The sequence below is a fragment of the Sarcophilus harrisii genome, chromosome 2 (assembly GCF_902635505.1).
Source record: "Sarcophilus harrisii chromosome 2, mSarHar1.11, whole genome shotgun sequence".
Lineage (NCBI taxonomy): Eukaryota > Metazoa > Chordata > Mammalia > Dasyuromorphia > Dasyuridae > Sarcophilus > Sarcophilus harrisii.
The window spans coordinates 86,204,159-86,223,854 of NC_045427.1; the positions used below are offsets into that span (position 1 = coordinate 86,204,159).

General features: G+C 36.6%; 1 protein-coding gene across 2 annotated transcripts in view; it reads left to right on the plus strand.

The window, feature by feature from the left end:
• The window catches only part of PRKCE (protein kinase C epsilon), a 648,280-nt gene that overhangs the window by 404,456 nt on the left and 224,128 nt on the right, over positions 1 to 19,696 (plus strand). For both annotated transcript variants that reach the window (XM_031950425.1, XM_003758303.3), the window contains exons 6-7: positions 233 to 362; positions 18,364 to 18,506. In XM_031950425.1, the coding sequence (XP_031806285.1) occupies positions 233 to 362; positions 18,364 to 18,506 (273 nt within the window). The remainder of the gene's footprint in view (positions 1 to 232; positions 363 to 18,363; positions 18,507 to 19,696) is intronic.

A 19,696-nucleotide genomic window follows, 5' to 3' on the forward strand; every position in this document is an offset into this window, starting at 1 on the left:
AGGCAAAGAAAAATAACCTGCAGTTAATGAGGAGCCGGTTGAGCAAAGACCCAAGCTTACAAAAAGACCCCACTCCAACTTATTTGCCATCAGCATTTCATATCTGAGCCAGGATTTCCTATATGTGATGCCTGTATTTTGAAGAAAGAAAGGAAAAAATACATTGGAATGAGAAGCATCTATGGGAGGGCAAGTGTCCTGAGTTAAGTCCTGTGTTCTACCTTCTTTGTAGGTGGGCTCCCAGCGGTTCAGCGTCAACATGCCCCACAAATTCAGTATCCACAACTATAAAGTCCCTACTTTCTGTGACCATTGCGGATCCTTGCTCTGGGGTCTCTTGCGACAAGGTTTACAGTGTAAAGGTAAGGCATTTGGGGGATGCTCTGTCCTCCCACCTTATTCCTCCTTACCAAAATCCCTCTTCTTTTTGAATTAATATGAAAAAAGCTAATTTGTAGATTTGGCCAAGGAGACAAGGAAGCTATATGCTTTGCATAGAGTGGCTACTAAATAAGCATATATTACCTTGTTTTGTTCATTGAATTTATATGACATTGTAACAATCAACAAGAATTTATTGAATCCTCATGTATAAAGAATCTTATCCTAAGCACTTAAAGGTGAAATACTGAAAAAATTTTAAGGCATAATCATTTGTCATTGGGAATTTATGATTTAACTGGGTGGAGAGGACAAATGCATGCATACACACATTTCCCAGTATCAATCACATTAGTTAACAAAATTAAATAATATAAATTGAGCACATAAGTATTAGAGTTAGAGAAAGATAGAAAGCTCAGAGGGGAGGAGTTATCACCTGAGGATCTTCAAAGGAGGTAAGTTTAAAGCTGACTTTTGAAAGGGGATGTTGATGGACATAAATTAGGGGATAAATTTCCCTCCTTTATTCCATGATGGTACCTAGAGGGATCTGTAAAGTTTCATCAAGTGGAAATGTTCAAGAATAGAAGACTTTATCCAGAGAAAGAACTGATAAGTAGAAGCATATATAGAATAATTTTACATGTATGGATAAATTGGATAGATATATACCTATTTTATATATCTGTATGTTTATTTTCCTATTTGTATTTAATGATAATTATTTCAGGGGCAGGAGGGGGGGGAAAGAAAAAGAAATTTACATGACAATTGTGTTGTAGATTTGAAAGGAATAGCAAGTTTTGCATAACAGACTTGCAGTTTCACATATAATCATCTTTCCCCACTTTAAACTGTACCGTGTTATGGAAATGCTTGTTTTATTTTATAAATTAAAAAAAGAAGAAGTTATATCAGATCCCCATGAGGAAATATAGATAGGTTACTCAGGGGTTAATTAGTTTAATTCAATCCAACAATTATTTATGAGAATATACTTTTGAGTGTTCGAGGGGGGCTTTCAGGTCAATGTTTTACTTTATTAAATCAAATGTTTTTCAAAATAGGCAACAAACAGTAAGCACAATGGGATCTTTTATTCTTAATATTTTGCTGACCTGAACCAAGCTCAACATTAAGGAATACTACAGAAAACAGATTGCCTTGGGGTCTGGTTTAAAGTTTTTAACAACTAGAAACTCTCTCTGAAACCAATATCCACTTTTTTCATACATTACTATTCTTCTGCTGATACTGTATGGCTTTGATTCACAAGAAATGGGAATCGCAGAGAATATAGTAGGTCATTCAAAAGTTAGTGATGAAGTGCAAGAAAGAAGTGAGTGCATTGTGACCTATTACCAGTGCAAAACTACACAGAAGAAACAGTTTAAGGATATTGTCAGAATGATGCATGACAAGACAGAAGGTGGACAGATTCTGTAGTAAGAATAAATGGTCAATATTGAACACTGCCTGGCCTCCATTACTCTCCACACAGCTTTAAGAAATCTAGAGGGAAGTCCTGCATCTCAGGTCTGGTAGTCTCCTGTAGAAGATTTATGGGTAGTCATTGACAACAATTACAAAGACAGGCAGCAAAGACAAGAAAGTATAGAGAGCTACACAGAGAGAAAATACCCATATTGATTGAATCAAAGTATCAGATCACTAGAATCTCCAGTTCTATCATTTGGTACAATCTGACCCATTCTGACCCATTTTATCATCTGATTTTTCTATTGGGTCCTATCTCCCATTAACTCTTAAGAAGGAATTGACCCTGAGATAAGAGATACTTGCTTCTTAGCTAAAAACTGACTTCAGAATTTCTTCCAAATCTCAATTTCAGGAGGTTAAATTTCCGCAGAATAGCAAGGAGCTTTTATGACAAGATCTCCTGATGGCCTGCTATAGTTTATATCTAGGCTCTAGCCATTGTAAAAAAGAAGAGAGAGAGAGAGAGAGAGAGAGAGAGAGAAAGCGAAAGCAGTTTGAAACACATTAACCAAGTCTGACAGTGTGTATATATATATGTAGTGTTCTAGACAGTCCCTTACTCCTTCAAAGACAGCAGAGAAATATATTTTCTCATCTCTTCTTCAGGGTAATCCTTGGTCATTATAATTACAGTATTCTGATTCTTTTGTATTCCTCTTTCTACTTACATTGTTGCAATTGTATATACCTTGTTTTCTGGGATCTGCTTACTTAACTCTACATCAATTTACATGTCTTCTTGTGCTTTTCTGAATTCTTCACATTCATTATAACTTCTGGCATTGTGATATTCTGTTTTATATATATGAGTAGATTGCAGACAGCCATGAAATCCATGGAAAGAAGTTGAGATTTGATGGGGTAGTAAACAGAAAACCTGTTCCTTTCTCTAAGCAGGGAAGTGACAAGTAAAGTCAAAAAGTATTTATGTTAACTGCCTACTATGTATCAAATGGGACAGCTAGGGTGTCACAGTGGATAGAGTGTCAGGGTTGGAATCATGAATATTTATCTTCATTAGTTCAAATCTGGCCTCAGATACAATAGCTGTGTGACCCTGGGCTAGTCATTTCACCTGGATTGTCTCAGTTTCCTCATTTGTAAAATGAACTGAAAAAAGAAATGGCCAATCGCTCTAGCATTTTTACCAAATAAACCCCAAAAAGGGTGACAGAGTTGAAGTGATCTGAAACAACTGAACAATGTTCCAAGTACTGGAGATCCAGTGAGAGGCAAAAATAGTCCCTTCCCTAAGGAGCTCACATTTTCCTGGGAGAGCCAATATGCAGACAGTTATATACAGGCAAGATCTATGCCAGGCCAAATGGCGGTAATCTCAGAGGGAAGTCATTTACATTGAGAGGAAAAAATTTCATGTAGAACATAGTATTTTACTAAGACTTGAAGGAAGCTAAGAGGTAGAAACTAGGAAGCACAGAATTCTAGATAGGAAGGATAGGCAGTGCAGAAGTAGAGATGGGAAATTGAAGGTCATATACAAGAAACAGCATGGAGGCCAGTATTGCTTAGGATAGTGGGCCTCTGGGAAGATAAATCTTGCATGGGCTATTTGCTCCTACTTGTCACCAGGAAGAAAAAGAAACTTTCCCGGAATGAATGGCAGAAAATAGCACTGCTTTGGCTAGGATAGGGCACCAATGAGGTGATGTCTGATTTTTTAAAATAAATATCTTAAGCGATTTGTTGATTTGTGCCAGAAACTAAAATATAGACACTGTCATTTCTGAAATATTAATGTACCCAGAGCCCAGCCCCTGACCATCAAAAGCACCCTCATTCAGCATTGCCAATAATAGAGAATCACAGCTTCTCAGAGCTGTAGTTAGAAATAGGGGAAAGCCTGGTCTTTTCTGGGTTCTTTTATACATGGAAAAAAATTCCACAAATCTCCTTGGTTGCTCATTGGCTACTGTCTTTACCCAGTGTGAACAGCAAAGTCCTTAGACCATATTCTGATCATATACAATATTTCTTGTGTTTTTCTAGTACTCACCCCACCAAATCTCAAGACTATTTCTCCAACCTTCAACTCTTTTCTCTAAGACTACTTTAAAGTTTCCCCTTTTCTGCAATGCCTTGATTCTCACTTAGACCCCTGGGATGGTGCCTAAAAATATTCTAATAGATGCCTTTCAATATAATTGATTCCCTTTTTAATATTATGTATTTTATTTTATAAATTTAAAAATGTTATTCTGAGCATGATTGAGCACTAGAGTGTAAAAAGTATGTTGTGGGCATGTGTGTGTGTATGTATGTGTGGGCATGTGTGTGTGTATGTATGTGTGTGTATGTGTGTGTGTATGTATGTGTGTGTGTATGTGTTGGAGGTATCTGTGACAAAAAAGGTAGGTCTAAAAATTGGAAGAATATCAAGTGCTCATGAATAGACTGAGCTAATATAATAAAAATGACAATTCTACCTAGATTAATGGACTTATTCTGTGCCATACCAATCAAACTGCCAAGAAATTACTTTATAGAACTAGAAAAAATAATAACAAAAACTCATCTAGTTAAACAAAAGGTCAAAAATTTCAAGGGAATTAATGGAGGGAAAAATGCAAACAAAAGTGGCCCAGCTGTGTATTATACCTAAAAGTATATTATAAAACAGCAGTCATCAAAAATGTGAACCATTTCTGAATCAGGCTGTAGATTTTTAAATTATAAAGATTATTGTTTAATTATTATTATTGTTTATTTATGTTTATATAATATTATTATTGTTTAATTCATTGTATTCAAGATAATTTGGGTAGTAAGTAGGTGGAAGTCATGTGTCCTATTAAAAATAGAGTATCATTCTAAATAGGAACAAAATACTGTTATTGCATTCACAGTGGAGGGAGATTTCTTTACCTGACTATCTGTTAACACTAGCCAGTATACTAAGGGGTTTATGCTATTTTTCTTTTATACATAAAAATGGAAGTTTTTTAAAAGGGGCAGTTAGATGGTACATGCAGTGGATAGAGCACCAGCCCTGAAGTCAAGAGGACCTGAGTTCAAATTTGGATTCAGACACTTAATACTTCCTAGCTGTGTGACCCTGGGCAAGTTACTTAACCCCAAATGCCTGAAAAAAAAAAAAAAACCCCAAAACAAAAAACGAACAAAAAAAAACAAGTAGATGATTAGACTGATGGGCTTAAGTTCAGAAAGACCTGAATTCAAGTTTGGCCTCAGATGCTTATTAGTTATCTAACCCTGGATGAATCATTTGATCTCAGTCTGCCTGTTTCCTCATCTACAAAATAGAAATAATAAAGCCCCTCCCTCCCAGGTTGTTGTGAGGAGTAAATGAGATAATGTTTGTAAAATGTTTTGTAAACCTGTTTGTAATTGTTTTTCAGTAGTTTCAGCTGTGTCTGACTCTTTGTGACCCCTTTGAGATTTTCTTGGCAAAGGTACTGGCGTGATTTGCCATTTCCTTTTCCAGCTTATTTTATAGATAAGGGAACTGGGGCAAACAAGTTAAGTGACTTACATATCTTTTTACACAGTAAGTGGATTTGAACTCAGGAAGATGAATCTAGCTGATTCTAGACCTGGTGCTGTATTCATTGCACCGTAAACTCCAGAGTGCTGGGCAACATTAATCATCATCACAGTAATGACGATATTAAGAACTCCTGCACTAATGTGTTACCAGATAAAAGTTTGATTTGGAATACAGTCAGGATTATTTGCATTTAAATGGGACAGTGTGCACCTTTAAAATGAAAAGAAATGATTCCCTAATTGTCAAATTTCACATATAACAGGGTTCTAATGTAAGTAATTTTGTCTTGCCATTCGAGTCAGGGTAGCATTCATAATCCTTTTAGAAATTGCTCCTATCACATCAGCCTTTTGTCTCCTTACAATATCTGTCCCAAATTGAGCTTCAGTTGTCTAACTTCCTTCTTCCTCCTCTTGCCCCAGAGAATCTGTGCTGCTCATGTGTGTGCACGTTTCACTCCTCACCGGCCCAGGGGCCCATATATAAAGGACCAAGGTCAAAAAGATCCCCAAACCCCTCATATCCTGGTTGTCTCTATCTTTCTTTCTGTTAAGTTCTGCCCTGAAAGGAAGATTTCCTTGTCTGTAGGAAGATCTCAGTCCCAAAACAACGGAGAAGTTTCCTTCTCACTATTAAAGTGGGACTTCCTGTTTTTCCCCACTTTTAGTTCCCAGGTCCCCTGTTTACCTTCCCAGGAAATTTGACTTCTCAAGGGAGTTATTGTTCACAATTGGTCCCAGCCCTTTCCTACCTCCTTAATGGGCTACATTTAGCTGAGAGATGAATTTGATTCTTTAATCTCATTTATGTTTCTTTACTCTTTTCTTCCCATTGAAAAGTTACTTCAAAGAATCTCAGAAAGAATTTGAAAGGACTTTTAGAATTATATAATCCTGCTTTCCCCTCCCATTTTATAAAAGAAACTGAAGCTACAAGAGAGTAAATGACTAAATTTATAAGCCAGAGATTATTCACTTTTTTGATGTTTCTTGCCTCTCTTGAGAAATAGACAGAAGTGATAGAGGTGAGGGTGATGGTCTAGGATGGTAGGAACAGTTGATAATAACATGTTTGAGACAGTGTAATTGTTTTATGAACTGTGGACTGAATCTGAATATAGGAACTTCCCAAGACCCTGCCTTTGTCTAACAGATGAGGAAAGATTGCCAAAATAGCTTGCAAAGATTATACGGCAAGTTGGGAATAGAGCTGGAATTAGAACCTCGGTCTATCAATAGCTTGCCTTGTATTTCTGCCACAATACCATGGTACCTGGCCATATATGTGTATGTACTGGAGGGCAGTGTTTCTGGAGGGTCACTTGTAGATTGCTCTTTAGGGAAGGGAATACATTCAAGCACAGAGAGGATGTGTGTATGTGTGTGCTAAGAAATGATTGCTCATTCTTTCCTTTAGTTCCATAAATCAAGGGTCCACCAAAGTAGCTATGTCTCTCTCCCTTGACTCATCTTTTGTTCTCCTTGAGCACCACAAGTGTTATTTAACGTCTTAGAAGTATGCCTTAGCCATTCTCAGAAGCATCTGCATAATTTTCTTGCTATAGATTTGTGTTTTTTTAAATTGGGATGATTTAATAAACATGAGTAGCCTTTTATCTGGCTAATGAATCAGTTTCAATCCTTAATTTGTCTCTTTTCTTTTTATGTGATGTGTTAAGGCATTGTAATATTGCAGCTCCTTACACACACACACACACACACACACACACACACACAATTAGTCCTCTCAACTCCAAACTCATTATTTTTGGTCTCATTCTGAATAGGATTTTCAGTTCCCACTTGGTCCCTTTCATTTCTTTTCCACTAACATTCACACTATCACACATCATGCACAGCTGCCATGAAGATATTAGAGGCCTGATAGAAGTATAATTAAAAAAAAAAGCAGACAATGACTCCCATTGTAGGGGTTGCCAGTCACCTTGGTTTTGTTTGTCCCCACCTAATACAATGGCTGGACAGTCTGTCCACTTTGGTTTTAGCTTCAGTTCCTTGTATCTCTAAGGCTAAATATAACAGGTTTAGAAGATATGCCAAGAGAAGGGTCTTTGTCCAGATTGGCTGAACATCTTGATGTGACTCTCAGTTTGTTTGTTTTTTTTTTTTTTTAATTGAAAGGTTCCCCACCTTTCCCATGATATTGCTTCCAGTCTTTTAATTTGATTCTCAATAAGATTCTGTTTATAAAGCTTCAATATATCAACTTACTAGCTGTGTAATTTTCAGTAGTCATTTAACCTCAATTGTCTCACAAAAACAGAGAGAGACAAACAGACAGAGATAGAGTCAGAGAGACGGAGGGAGGGAAAGAGAGAGAGGGGGGAGGGAGGAAGAGAGGGAGGGAGAAGGAGAGAAGGGAGGAAGGGAGGGAAGGAGGGAGAGAGGGAGAGAGAGAGAGAGATCGATCTAAATCAGCTTCCCTCCTACTGTTCCCACCTTTTCCTTTTGGTACCAACAGAAGAAGTTTCATCACTTTTCTACATGACACCTCTTGAAATTAGATCTTATATTTAGAATTGGAGGAAGACCTTAGTGTCCAGATCCTTCATTTTACAAGGAAAGAGATTATTAGGATCTAGAACCATGAAGTGTCTTGCCCAGGAGATATCTATGCTGTTCCCTCTAAGTCTTCTCCACCCTAATCAGCCTCAGTTCTTTTAATAGCTCCTCATACCTAAGACCTTTTCCTAGCCTGGTTGCCCTTCTCTGGCTATTTTCCAGCTTGTAACCTTCCTGAAATGTGTCACCCAGAACTGAACACAGTATTTCCTGTATGGTCTGACCAGGGGAGAGAGAGTAAGCAGGAGCATAACTTCTATAGTCCTGGGGAATTTAGATCTGGGAAATAAGAGTGTGACCCAATAGAAAGGAAATCAGAAAGACTAGGTACAAGTCTATACTTTTTCAAATATTAACTCACTATAATTTGACTGCTGTGGCTCTCATTTTAGGCCCTGCTAGTTTTTTCCACCCCTGGTATTTTCCCCCAAGTTTACATAACTAAGTGTTTGGCTATTTGTGTTTTTTCAAATTGAATTTTACTTGGTATTCACACAAAAAAATAAATATAAGTGGTCATTTCATTAGAAAATTAAGGATATCATAGTGGTGATGATTTTTATTTTCTACAGACCAGTCAACACTGTTATAGGATATCAGATACATATGAGTCATTATTTCTTGCCAATCTCTTCATTTACAACCTTGATTCCTCTTCACCTCATTTTGTGGGCTGGGCCTAATTTAGGTTGGTCACTGGTAGTTTAGGTTCAATAATGGAATAAAACGAGAACCTAACTAGCCATTCAACAAGTGACAAAAAGAAGTTTACTTAGCATAGCATAAGAAAGATATTTAACAAATATATTCTGTAAGGACATAATATTGATTTTGCAGTTGGTCCATAGTCAATTAATCCATAGGAATGGGATTTCTTTGCGGCCTTGGGTCTTCTGGCATTCAGGAAGTCAGGTGAATCAGTTAGTCAACAAGCATCTGTTATGTATTTATTACTGTCTAGCATTGTGTGGGGGGATATAAATAATCAGCAAAAAAGATAAGGCAGTTCCTGCCCTTGAGGAGATGACAGTCTAATGCCGGTAAAGCTACATTAAAAAAAAAAAAAAGGGAGCTGAGATGAAGTGGGAACCCCCAGGAAGACAAAGAATGACAGATGACTAGTCTGGACACTCTTTCAAAATGGAGGTTTTGAGAAGAACTCGCCAACATCAACAAACTGAGGCAACAATGGGAGAGTTCACTTAAGGAAAAGAATTAACCTAATCTGCAAAAAAACAGGGTAGCCCAGTTGATAAAGCCAAGCATTGGAAACATATTCCTTTCATACCCAACCTACCTCTCTTCATTCAAAAATTCTGATCTAAGTCTCCCTGATCCCCTGCATTATATTTAGAATTTTTCTGCTTTCAGAGATTCTGATCTAAATCTCCCAAGCCCCTTTTGTCCCCTCCTTAGAATGAGAACACATACTTTTGTATTTTTTTTCCAGGCATATCTGATATACTCTTTAGGTAGCCCTCTGTGTCCCACATGTCAGCCCAGGGAAGTAAAAGCCTACTGCCCTTGAGAGTCCAATAGTTGGATTTTTAGCAGAACAAGAGAAGTAGTGGGCACCAGCTTTTGTTCAAATCTCTCTCACTGATATCAAGACAACATGGTGCAGGAGAATGAATGTTGGATTTATAACAGTAGGCAGACCACTCAGAGGGTCTGATTTCAATTTTTAGCTCTGCTTTTTATTATCTGTTGACTATGGACAAGACACCTGACATCCCAGGGTTTCAGTTTATTAATTTATAAAGGGACAGAGTTTAAATTGTTGGTCTATAACTTCCCTTCCAGCTCTCATCCTGTGATTTTATAATCTATGATAATAGTGATCTCTTGGCTTTGACAGAATCTGCAATAGTTCTGACTCCCCCAAGATAAAATAATCTTAGCTTTGATATTAGCTATGAAAATGTATTTGATATATTTTATATTTATGATATTTAATATTTAAAATTATATAATATGTAAAAATATAAATTTAATAACTCATGAAACAGTATTTCCTTATATAATAAAATTGAAACAGGAGAAATGGGGAGAAAAGAGAAGACAGAAGTTAGGAAAAGGAGAAAGAGGGAGAGAAGTGAAGAGAGAAGAAGAGAAGATGAGAAAGAAAGGAGAGGATAGAGTAGAAGGGGAAAGGAAAGAAAGGTGAAACAGAGAGAAGAGAGAGTGGAAGAGAAAGGAGAGGATAGGAGAGAGTAAGAGATGATGAGAGAGAGGGAGGGGAGGAGAGAAAAAAGGATGGAGAGACAAACAGAAACAGAGAGAGAGATAGAAAGTTACACACACACAAAGACAGAGAGAGAAAGTTGTCAGTTGAAGTGAAGAGTTGAAGATAATTCTAGGGTTGCAAATCTAGATGACTAGAATTGTTATACCCTTGACATAAAAAAGGAAAATTCAAAAAAAAAGTTCTCTCTCTCTCTCTCTCTCTCTCTCTCTCTTTAATTCCTCTCCTCCCCTCTTTCATCATTCACCATCCCTCCCTCATCTCTTTTCTCTTCCACTCTTTCCTTTTCTTTCTCACCCTCTTTTCTTCTTCTCTCCCTTACTTCTTTCCCTCTTTCTCCTTTTTCCTAATTTATCTCCTTTCTTCTCTCTAAGCTTTGAAAGAAGAGAAAGAGGCTCTTATATCTCTTGGACTATTGAAATAACCTTCTAATGCGTCTTCCTGAATCCAGATTCTCTCCTCTCTATTTCATTTTCTAAAGCTCTATCTAGCAAATTAATGCAACTTTGTCATTCCTCTGCTCAGAAAATTCTAATGGCTCCCTCTTGCCTCTATGATATGTACAAATTTATCCCCATTTGTACTTAAAACATTCCTGAAATAGCTGCTGCCTACCTTTCCAAGCTTATTGCTCCTTATTCCTCTTCATGTACTGTGTATTTCTACCAAACTGATTACCTTCTGTTGCCCAAACTAGGAATTTCATTGCCTGTCTCATCCCCTCCTCACCTTTGCCTCTTAAAATTCCTAGCTTCTTTCAAAGCTCAAACACCATCTCCTATATGAAACCTTAGTACCTTCCTTCAGGTACTGTTGCACCTCCTTCCCCATAAATTGTATCTATGTTGTAATTATGTATATATGTAGGAGTTATTTTCCCTTTAGAATTTAAGCTTCTTTAAGGAAAGGATTGTTTTTGTCTTTGTACCCCCAGTGCCTGGTCCATAGTAAAAAGTAAGTAAACTTATTGTAAACATAAATAAGAAACTTATTGCCTGGATCATTAATTCTCTTCCATCAGCTTCTTGTCTGTGTAATTGTCCAGTGGCCAGAAGCCAACATGTGGCTCCAGCATGATTTCCCCAGTTCACCAAACTCTAGGGAAAATGAGCTCTTATACTTGTAAAGTCTGTAGATTTTTTCATTTCAACAATTTACGCATTAATTAAACTTCTGCTGTACTCAAAAAAAAAAAAAAAAAAAAAAAAAAAAAAAAAAAAAATTCTACTTAAACAAAAAAAAAAAAAAAAAAAAAAAAAAAAAAAAGAATTAACTACTTCTGTATCCAAGTAGCTGATAAGAGGAACTACTAAAAAGAGGGAATTCTAATAGAAGATGAATGGTATGCTGACACATGAATATGATATGAAGAAAAATATGGTTAGGGCTAATGAGAGATGGAGATAAAGTACTATGAGAAATCTGAGGAGGGAGATATCATTGTTCTACCAGGGAGGTCAGAGAAATTTCCTGGAAGGAGCCACTTTCACAACTTTGTGTTACATGATCTATTTTCCTTAAAGTGTGCAGAGGGAAATTCAAATTTCCCTCCATCTAAGTAATGCTGCTTTTTCTCCCAGGAAGTCAAAAAAACTTATTTAAAAAATCAAAGATTTTGTTGTGATCATCTGGCCACGTATCAGACAAGTAGATTTAACATATGAACACAAGAGGGCACTAATGGTTAAGTTATATAGTTATATGGCTACCCTGGAAGACCAAAAGGAATTGTGATGGGTGTTCTCTCCATCTAAGCATTTTACAAACTTTGCCTGTCTTACAACATCAACTTAATGAGTTGCAATAGTTTCTCCTCTGTCACCTGCTATGTTTCTGGTGATGATGAACTCAGCTAGTTGAATTCCTAAACAATAGTTATCAGGCTATTCCTGAGCTCCGGCTAAACCCTTTTCAGCTTGGTGGGACTTAAAGAGTTCACATAGTGCTTACATACTTAACAAACCTAGCACCAGGAGACATCATGTAAACCATCTTCTCCCTCCCCACCTCCTGTTCTGCCCCAAATACAATGGATACACTATTAAGTTTAATCTGATTGTCAATATTTTCCCCACTGCTTTCTTAAGTCTAGACAATCAATGAAGGAAAAAAAAATCAAGCCCTGATTGTAGTGTCTGCAGATTTCTAAAGCTCAGACTGAATATTTAACAAACTGCAAACTGGTATAAGCTGTCTCCTCTGAATCTTAGAGATCTATATTTGCCTGCATCTACCCTTTCTTTTCTTTTTAATTCACAATCAAAGAATCAAATATTTTGTAAATCCATACTTGTGTCAGTCCCTTTTCTAGGTGTTGGGGATACAGAGAAAAAAGTGAAATAGCTCCCACCTTTCGGAAGGGAAAGCTTATACAAATAAGGGAGACAGTAATACATATGTGTATATATGTGTGAATCCAAGATATCACCTACATGAGGGCTTTTTTTTTTCCAAGAAAAAAGGATGAACAACAATATATATCAAAATATCAAATATATCAAAAATCTTCATAATATATTCTATTCATATGTATATGAATGAAAATAAGTAGAAAATAGTTCAATATGAGACAGAAAGAGAAGGGACTAATAACTGGGAATGCTTGGGAAAGCTTTCACAATCATGGCACTTGACCTGCCTCTCCAAGGAAAAGAAGAATTTTCAGAAGTGAGAAAGAAGAGTCTTCTAAGCATGAGAGATGAAGTACTTTGTTTGAGGAACAGAGAGAAAGCCAGTTTGTCTGGACCACAAAAACCTGAATTGATGGGTTCGTTAACAGGTAGGGCATTGTAAAGGGGAGAAAGGCAGTTCTTTCTGAAAGGAGTTAAGAGAGCTAATGTCTGCTTCCATTAGCCCACAATCACATCTAATTATCCAGGGGGAATGACAATACTATGTGCAGACAGCACAGCAAAAGTATTAGAGCATATATAAGGAGTTTATTAAAAATAATTCAATTTCTTGAGATGATCCCCAATGAGAATGTGAGAGGCAGTAGTGGCTTTCTTTTTCTAAGAAACCAGACCTGAAGTGTTCCCAGGGCAATTGGCATCTTGGTTTGAGTAGTGTAATTTATTTCCTCTCCAAACTGGGTATGACATCTCCTTCCCTTAGGCCAGTGACCCAGTCATTCATGGAGAGCAGGTGGCCCGGTACAGGCCATTCTGTTTGGCTTCTGCTCAGCTCCTGTATTAACTCTTGGTGAGCAGCATTTGAGCCATCCATCCAGATGGACAATTGGAGAGTAAACCAAGGAAAGTAATTTCTAGAGTCACAGATTTTTAGAGTCGAATAGACTAAAGGGGCCCTGTAGTCCAACTCTTAGTCAAAAAGGAATCCCCACTTTTGTCATGATTGTAATAACAATAACAATAAACAAATATTTACATAATGCCTACAATGTATCAGGCACTGTGCTAAGTGTTTACAATTATTATTCCATTTGTTCCTCATAACAACCCGGAGAAGTAGCTACTGTTATTATTGTCATTTTATAGTTGAGGAAACTAAGACAAAGATAAGTAAGTGATCTGCCCAGGATCACACAATTAGGAAATGTTTGGGGATGGATTTGAACTCAGGTATTCCTAATCCAGGGTTGGGTCCTCTATTCACGCAGTCACTGTCTCTGTCTCTCTGTGTCTCTGTCTCTCTGTGTCTCTGTGTCTGTCTTTGTCTCTCTGTCTCTCTCTGTGTCTGTCTGTCTTCTCTCTCTCTCTCTCTCTCTCTCTCTCTCTCTCTCTCTCTTTCTCTCTCTCTCACACACACACACCCACCCACCCCAATTTCTCTCTGTCTCTCTCTGTCTCTCCCTTTTCCCTTCCCTCTTTTCATCCCTCTCTCTCTCTCCTCTCCCTACTTTCATCATCATTTCTCTCTGTATCCTACCCTCTGGATGCCTTACTTTCTCCTCCTGAGCCATCTGGGTACAGTAGCAAGATGTAGTTCAGGAAGACATAGTTGATTATGCGGCATTGAGTCAAGAATCTTTAACATTCTAGTTGCTTTCAATAATGTCCTTCAAATATGGCATATATAACTTTTCAGGGCAGAACATTTGGAAAGCCTCATTCCTGGAAGCTATGACTCTTACTCAAGCCAAGATCACAATAGCTATTTTGACTATCTCATAATGAATTGAAATCTAATTAAATCCCAAGATTTTTTTAAATCTCCAGACAAACTAATGTCCTTCATTCTGTGAGACTGACTTCAAGTATGAGACTATATATTCATTTCAACCTACTAGATTCAGCCCAATTCTTTAGCATGTTGTTTCTTTGTTTTTTGGAGGGTGGCTCTTAACTCTTTTCCTATGTGTTATATTACCTCCTAAGCTTTGTGTCATTTGCAAATTTTAGAAGCATGTCATTGATACCTTTATCCAAGCCACTGATAAAATTATTAGACGGCATAGAGCCAAGTACAGGCTCTTTCATTCCATTTGAGATCTTTGGAAACACACATCAGTCCATTAAGTCAAATTAATTCTTTGCACCTGTCAATCCAACCAATTTCAAATCCAATTATATTACTTGAAACTTGCTCCTTTCCCTATTTTGGCCTCCTGATAGACCAATTCAACTTTATATTTTCTTCTGCTGTTGAATGCTTTGTAACAATACTACTACTGCTGCTGCTGCTGCTGCTGCTGCTGCTACACTAATAACAACAACAACAATAATCAGAAGCAAAATTTATAAAGCTCTCACTATGTGTCAGGCACTGTGCAAAGCACTTTACAAATGTTATTTCATGTGTTTAACACAATCCTGGGAGGTAGGAACTATTATTATCTTATGTTCTATTTTTTTCTATTTATACAATCTAGCCACACTGGCCCATACTAGTTATTGACTGTTCCTCTCACATGATACCCCATCTCTTACCTCTGAATTTTTGCTCTGGCTGTTCATTGTGCCTAGAACACTTTCCCTCCTAAATCTCCAACTTTTAAACTCCCTGGCTTCCTTTAGATTCATGCCTAGTTTGAAAAATCTACAATTAAAAAATTCACCAGTTAGTGTTTCTCGTCTAGGTGGCTTTTTCTGCTTTTCCTCAGTATTAGTGCTATCTCTTCCAAGGTTATCATATTCCATCTACTTCAGATTTATCTTGCATGGTCTGACTTATATGTATTGTTTTCCCTATGAGGTGCTTAATAAATGTTGATTGATTGATTGATTCTTTTTTTTTTTTTTTTTTTTTTTTGGCTGAAGCAATTGAGATTAAGTGACTTGCCCAGGGTCACACACCAGGGAGATGTTAAGTGTCTGAAAACATATTTGACCTCGGGTACTCCTGACTTTAGGGGTGGTACTCTATCCACTACACCACCTAGCTGTCCCTGATTGATTCTTTGTATGTGATTGATTTGATTCTAGTACTTAGATGAGTGTTTTCTACAAAGTAAATGCTTAGTATATTATTATTGACTAATTTTTCATTTTTTAAAATAATAAATCCATCACATAATATAAATGATATTTTAATGAAAAAAGTATATTTCTTTAAAACAAAAAAATAGTGAAAAGAAGATTAGCATATTTTTATAGAAAATCTCTTTTATGTCTGTCAATTGAATCTCCTATCTGCTTCTGTATTCATTCTATTGTGATTCATTGTTTTGGTTGAAATATAAGAAAAATCTACCTTCATACATATATATGGTTGAAAATAATCGGCAAATAATGTCTTAGTGTTATTATGAAAATCATTTTAACTTCATGAATCTTCAGAAAATATCTCCAGGACCCCCAAGAATCCATATACCCATAGTTTGAGCACGATTTCCTTGGCTGCATCCTCAGTTGAGTTGCTAATTTCAGATCCATCACTTATATAACTCATTTCTCTATTCAATGGAGATGTTGTAGTTAAAAATCCTCCTCTTGGCAGAAGAGATTGTAACTCTCTTTAATCAGTATTTTCATTCAATGGAGCTTTCTTCAGTTTCATCAATTCAGTCCTTTTTCTCAGCCAAGACTGAACCAGAAGGTACAGTCATATACTTAAGAACAGGTACATCCTTTGACTTCTTCTTAAGCACATCTCTTAACTCCCTTTCTTCTAAGTAAAGAGCTTACTAAATGCTTTTTTTATTCATTCATTCATTTTTCTGAAGCCTTCTCTAACTTTAAAAAAATGTTTCCTTAACTTTTCTTGACTTCTTGGATGTGTGAACTATTACTGCTTTCCCCAGTATCTTTTCAATTCTACTCCTAACCAACTTAGAAATCCATTTCAGAACTTCTTGTAACCCCTTGGCTAAGGAACATCTTCCCATATTGGCATTTCCCCCAACAGGAAAGGGATTGAGAGACTCTGGGATAAGGAAACCTTTTTAACCTTACCCCAGCAGTCCCTCTGCTCTATACAGAAGAGCAATTGCTGTGCTGGCTAGAGAAGGTCCTGTAAACCTTTTCGCCAGTAACATATCACAACCTGGTCTCTTTCTCAGACCTCTCTAAACACAGATAAGACAAGCATAGTCATTTATATTTGTAGTGCTGACTACCCATTTAGGGGGTAGTATGATATTCCCTCATTTATCCAGTAAGTATATGGACACCAAATTTCTGCACAGCCAGCCAGCTCTACTGGGAATCAGTAATCGAAGAAAAAGAAATTTGAGGGCTTGCTCATACAAAATGTTGAGGACCATCTAAAATAAGATGCAGTTTAAGAAAAATATAAAACAATCCATTTTTATTTACAAAATATATAGTGTAAAATGAGCATGGAAAGGAAGAGTTAGCAGGTGGATGGGTTTGGGTCAAATGGAAAGAATACTAGTCTGGAAGTCAGAAGATCTGGGTTGGAGTCTCAGTTGTGACTAAGATTATGATTTTGGGGAGATCATTTATCTTTGTGAACATCAGATGTTCCCTCTTCTGTAAAATTGTGATTTTTAGCTTTTTAAAGCTAAATTTTAGCTTTACAAAGTACTTCATTCACAATAAAACTTTGAGGTGGGCAAAATGAGTAGGATTAGGGTCATTTTAAAAAGGAAAGAAGCTAACCAGTGATAATGATAATGACGAATGATATCTTTTCTTTCGGGGTTTAAGGTTTACAAACCACTTTATGAATATTTCATTTGATCCCCTTAGCAACTCCTTTTGTAAATGAGAAAAGTGAATCTGAAAGAGGTCAGGGAATTTGTCTTAAGTCACACAGCCAATAAGTATCTAAGAACAGATTCAAAACCAGGTCCCTTTATTCCAAGTCAAATGTTATATTTGCTGCTCAATCATTGAGTCTTCTAGTTCTGACATTTTATATTTCAAGAAGTTGATATATTCCATCAGATTTCTTTCCTTAGAGAGATGGGAAGCTATGAATGTGGAGGCTATATTCTCGGAAAAGATTAATTGGTTTTGAGTAACTATTTTCTTGTCTATAAGAGAAGAATATACTAGATTGTGAGTCTGTGTGTGTGTGTGTGTTTGTAAAGAGAGAGAATAGAAAAATATAATCTGTTATATATAGAATATAATGTGGTATAGGAAAAGAGAATGTGAAGTATTTTAGGAAATCACATTATTAAGCAAAAATATCAATGAAATAAATAAGACCTGGGTTAAATCAATTTGCCATCACATCCATTAGATTGGAAGTTCCTTGAGGGCAGGGAGTGTATTTTGTATCCCCAGTACTTAGTACAGTTCCTGGCACATAGTAGGCACTTAATTAAATGTTTATTGGATGACTTATAAGGATCAGAGACTTAGACTAAGAGGAATGTTAGACATTATTCCAGTCCCCTCATTTTATGGGTACAGAAACCGATGATGATAGAAGTTAAGAATGAGTCAATAAAAGTCACAAAACTTATTTCTTATGTGTTGATCACTGACTTTTCCCTGAGCCTGTTTTCTCATTGGTGTAATGAAGTATAATAAAATTTGCATTCCATATTTGAGAAGAGCAAAAAGAGGAAGGCAGGGTTAGCTTTATGGAAGAGATGAGTATGGAAGGAATAAAAAGCAAATCAATTTTCCTGTGGAAGATGATACTCATCTTCCTGAAGCTCATGAGGGATTATTGTAATTATTATTGTGTTGTGTTTCTTTTATTTTTTTTCTGGGAAGCATATGAATTTGATCCTCAATGTCTCCTTTCAGTCTGCAAGATGAATGTACATCGACGCTGTGAAACAAATGTTGCACCCAACTGTGGGGTTGATGCGAGGGGGATTGCCAAAGTGCTGGCTGACCTGGGAGTCACTCCAGACAAAATCACCAACAGTGGCCAGAGGAGGAAAAAGGTAAATTTGGTGCTGCTCTGAGCCTTTTCAAGGCTGATGCCTTTCCCTTATAGCAAACAGGAAGATGGGACTCAGGAAGCCCCCTTATTCTAGGCTCAGAGATTTACAACATTTATTTGAAATAAGTCTGTTTTTCAAAAAAAGGAAGAAAGAAAGAATATTCATCACAAGCTTGTCTTGTCTTATTTTTCACTGGTGTGAAGCAAAGTTTGTCAAGAAACAATCTAAGCTTAAAAAGCAGACTTTGAAATTTCCTTCAGGAGAAAGGGAGGAAAACCTACCTTTAAAATCCATGCCCTCAGATTGGCATAAGATCAGCATTAGGGGATGGAATCCACCAGTGGCATTGCTGTAATAAGGATAAGTGTCAAAAAACAAAGAAAACAACCCCAAAAGCCCAGAACAACATACTTTTCTAGAGGGAAAGGAAAATGGAAACAGGATAGTGTCGGAAATGCAGTTACCCATGGACATGGTCAAAATTCCATGACATGAAACATCTGTGTATTTTTCCAGAGAAATCAATTCATGAGTACGAAATTCTAAATGCAGTAGGTAAAGATCCCTTTGTTAGTTATACTTCAGGGGAATGTGTATGTCCACACATACATATATACCTATTATGGATATATGAATGCATTACTAGATTATGTACATTTATATGTATTTAAACTTTAATAGCTTAAAACTGTAGCAAGATTTTTGGGACATTATATAGTCATATATACATGCATATATATCTATGTACACACATAATATGTATGTATATGTATAGGTACATAGCATATATGCAATATGCATCACATATCAACATTATATATTATAATATGTATATATGTATATGACAGATTCATAGTATATATTTTTTCATTAATCAGGACCCACAGATGTAAGTTATTCCCCCAACACTATAGCAGCAATTTTGTGTCCGAGGTCTTCTCCAACCTTGGCTTCCTGCCTAGAAGTTTTCAGAAATCTTTGAAAAGCTGGTTATGAGAAAAGTGGAAGCAAGTTAATTGAACTATAAATCTTGGTACGGGAAAGTGATTTCCTTCAGCCAGTCCTTTCAAATACTTTATCATGCTGACTCTGGGCAGAAAATTAAGAGGACTTCCATCTAACTTTCCAAAAAAAATCTCCACTAGCACCATTCTTATAGCCCAGAAGAAAGAAAGCATGTCCAAGGGACT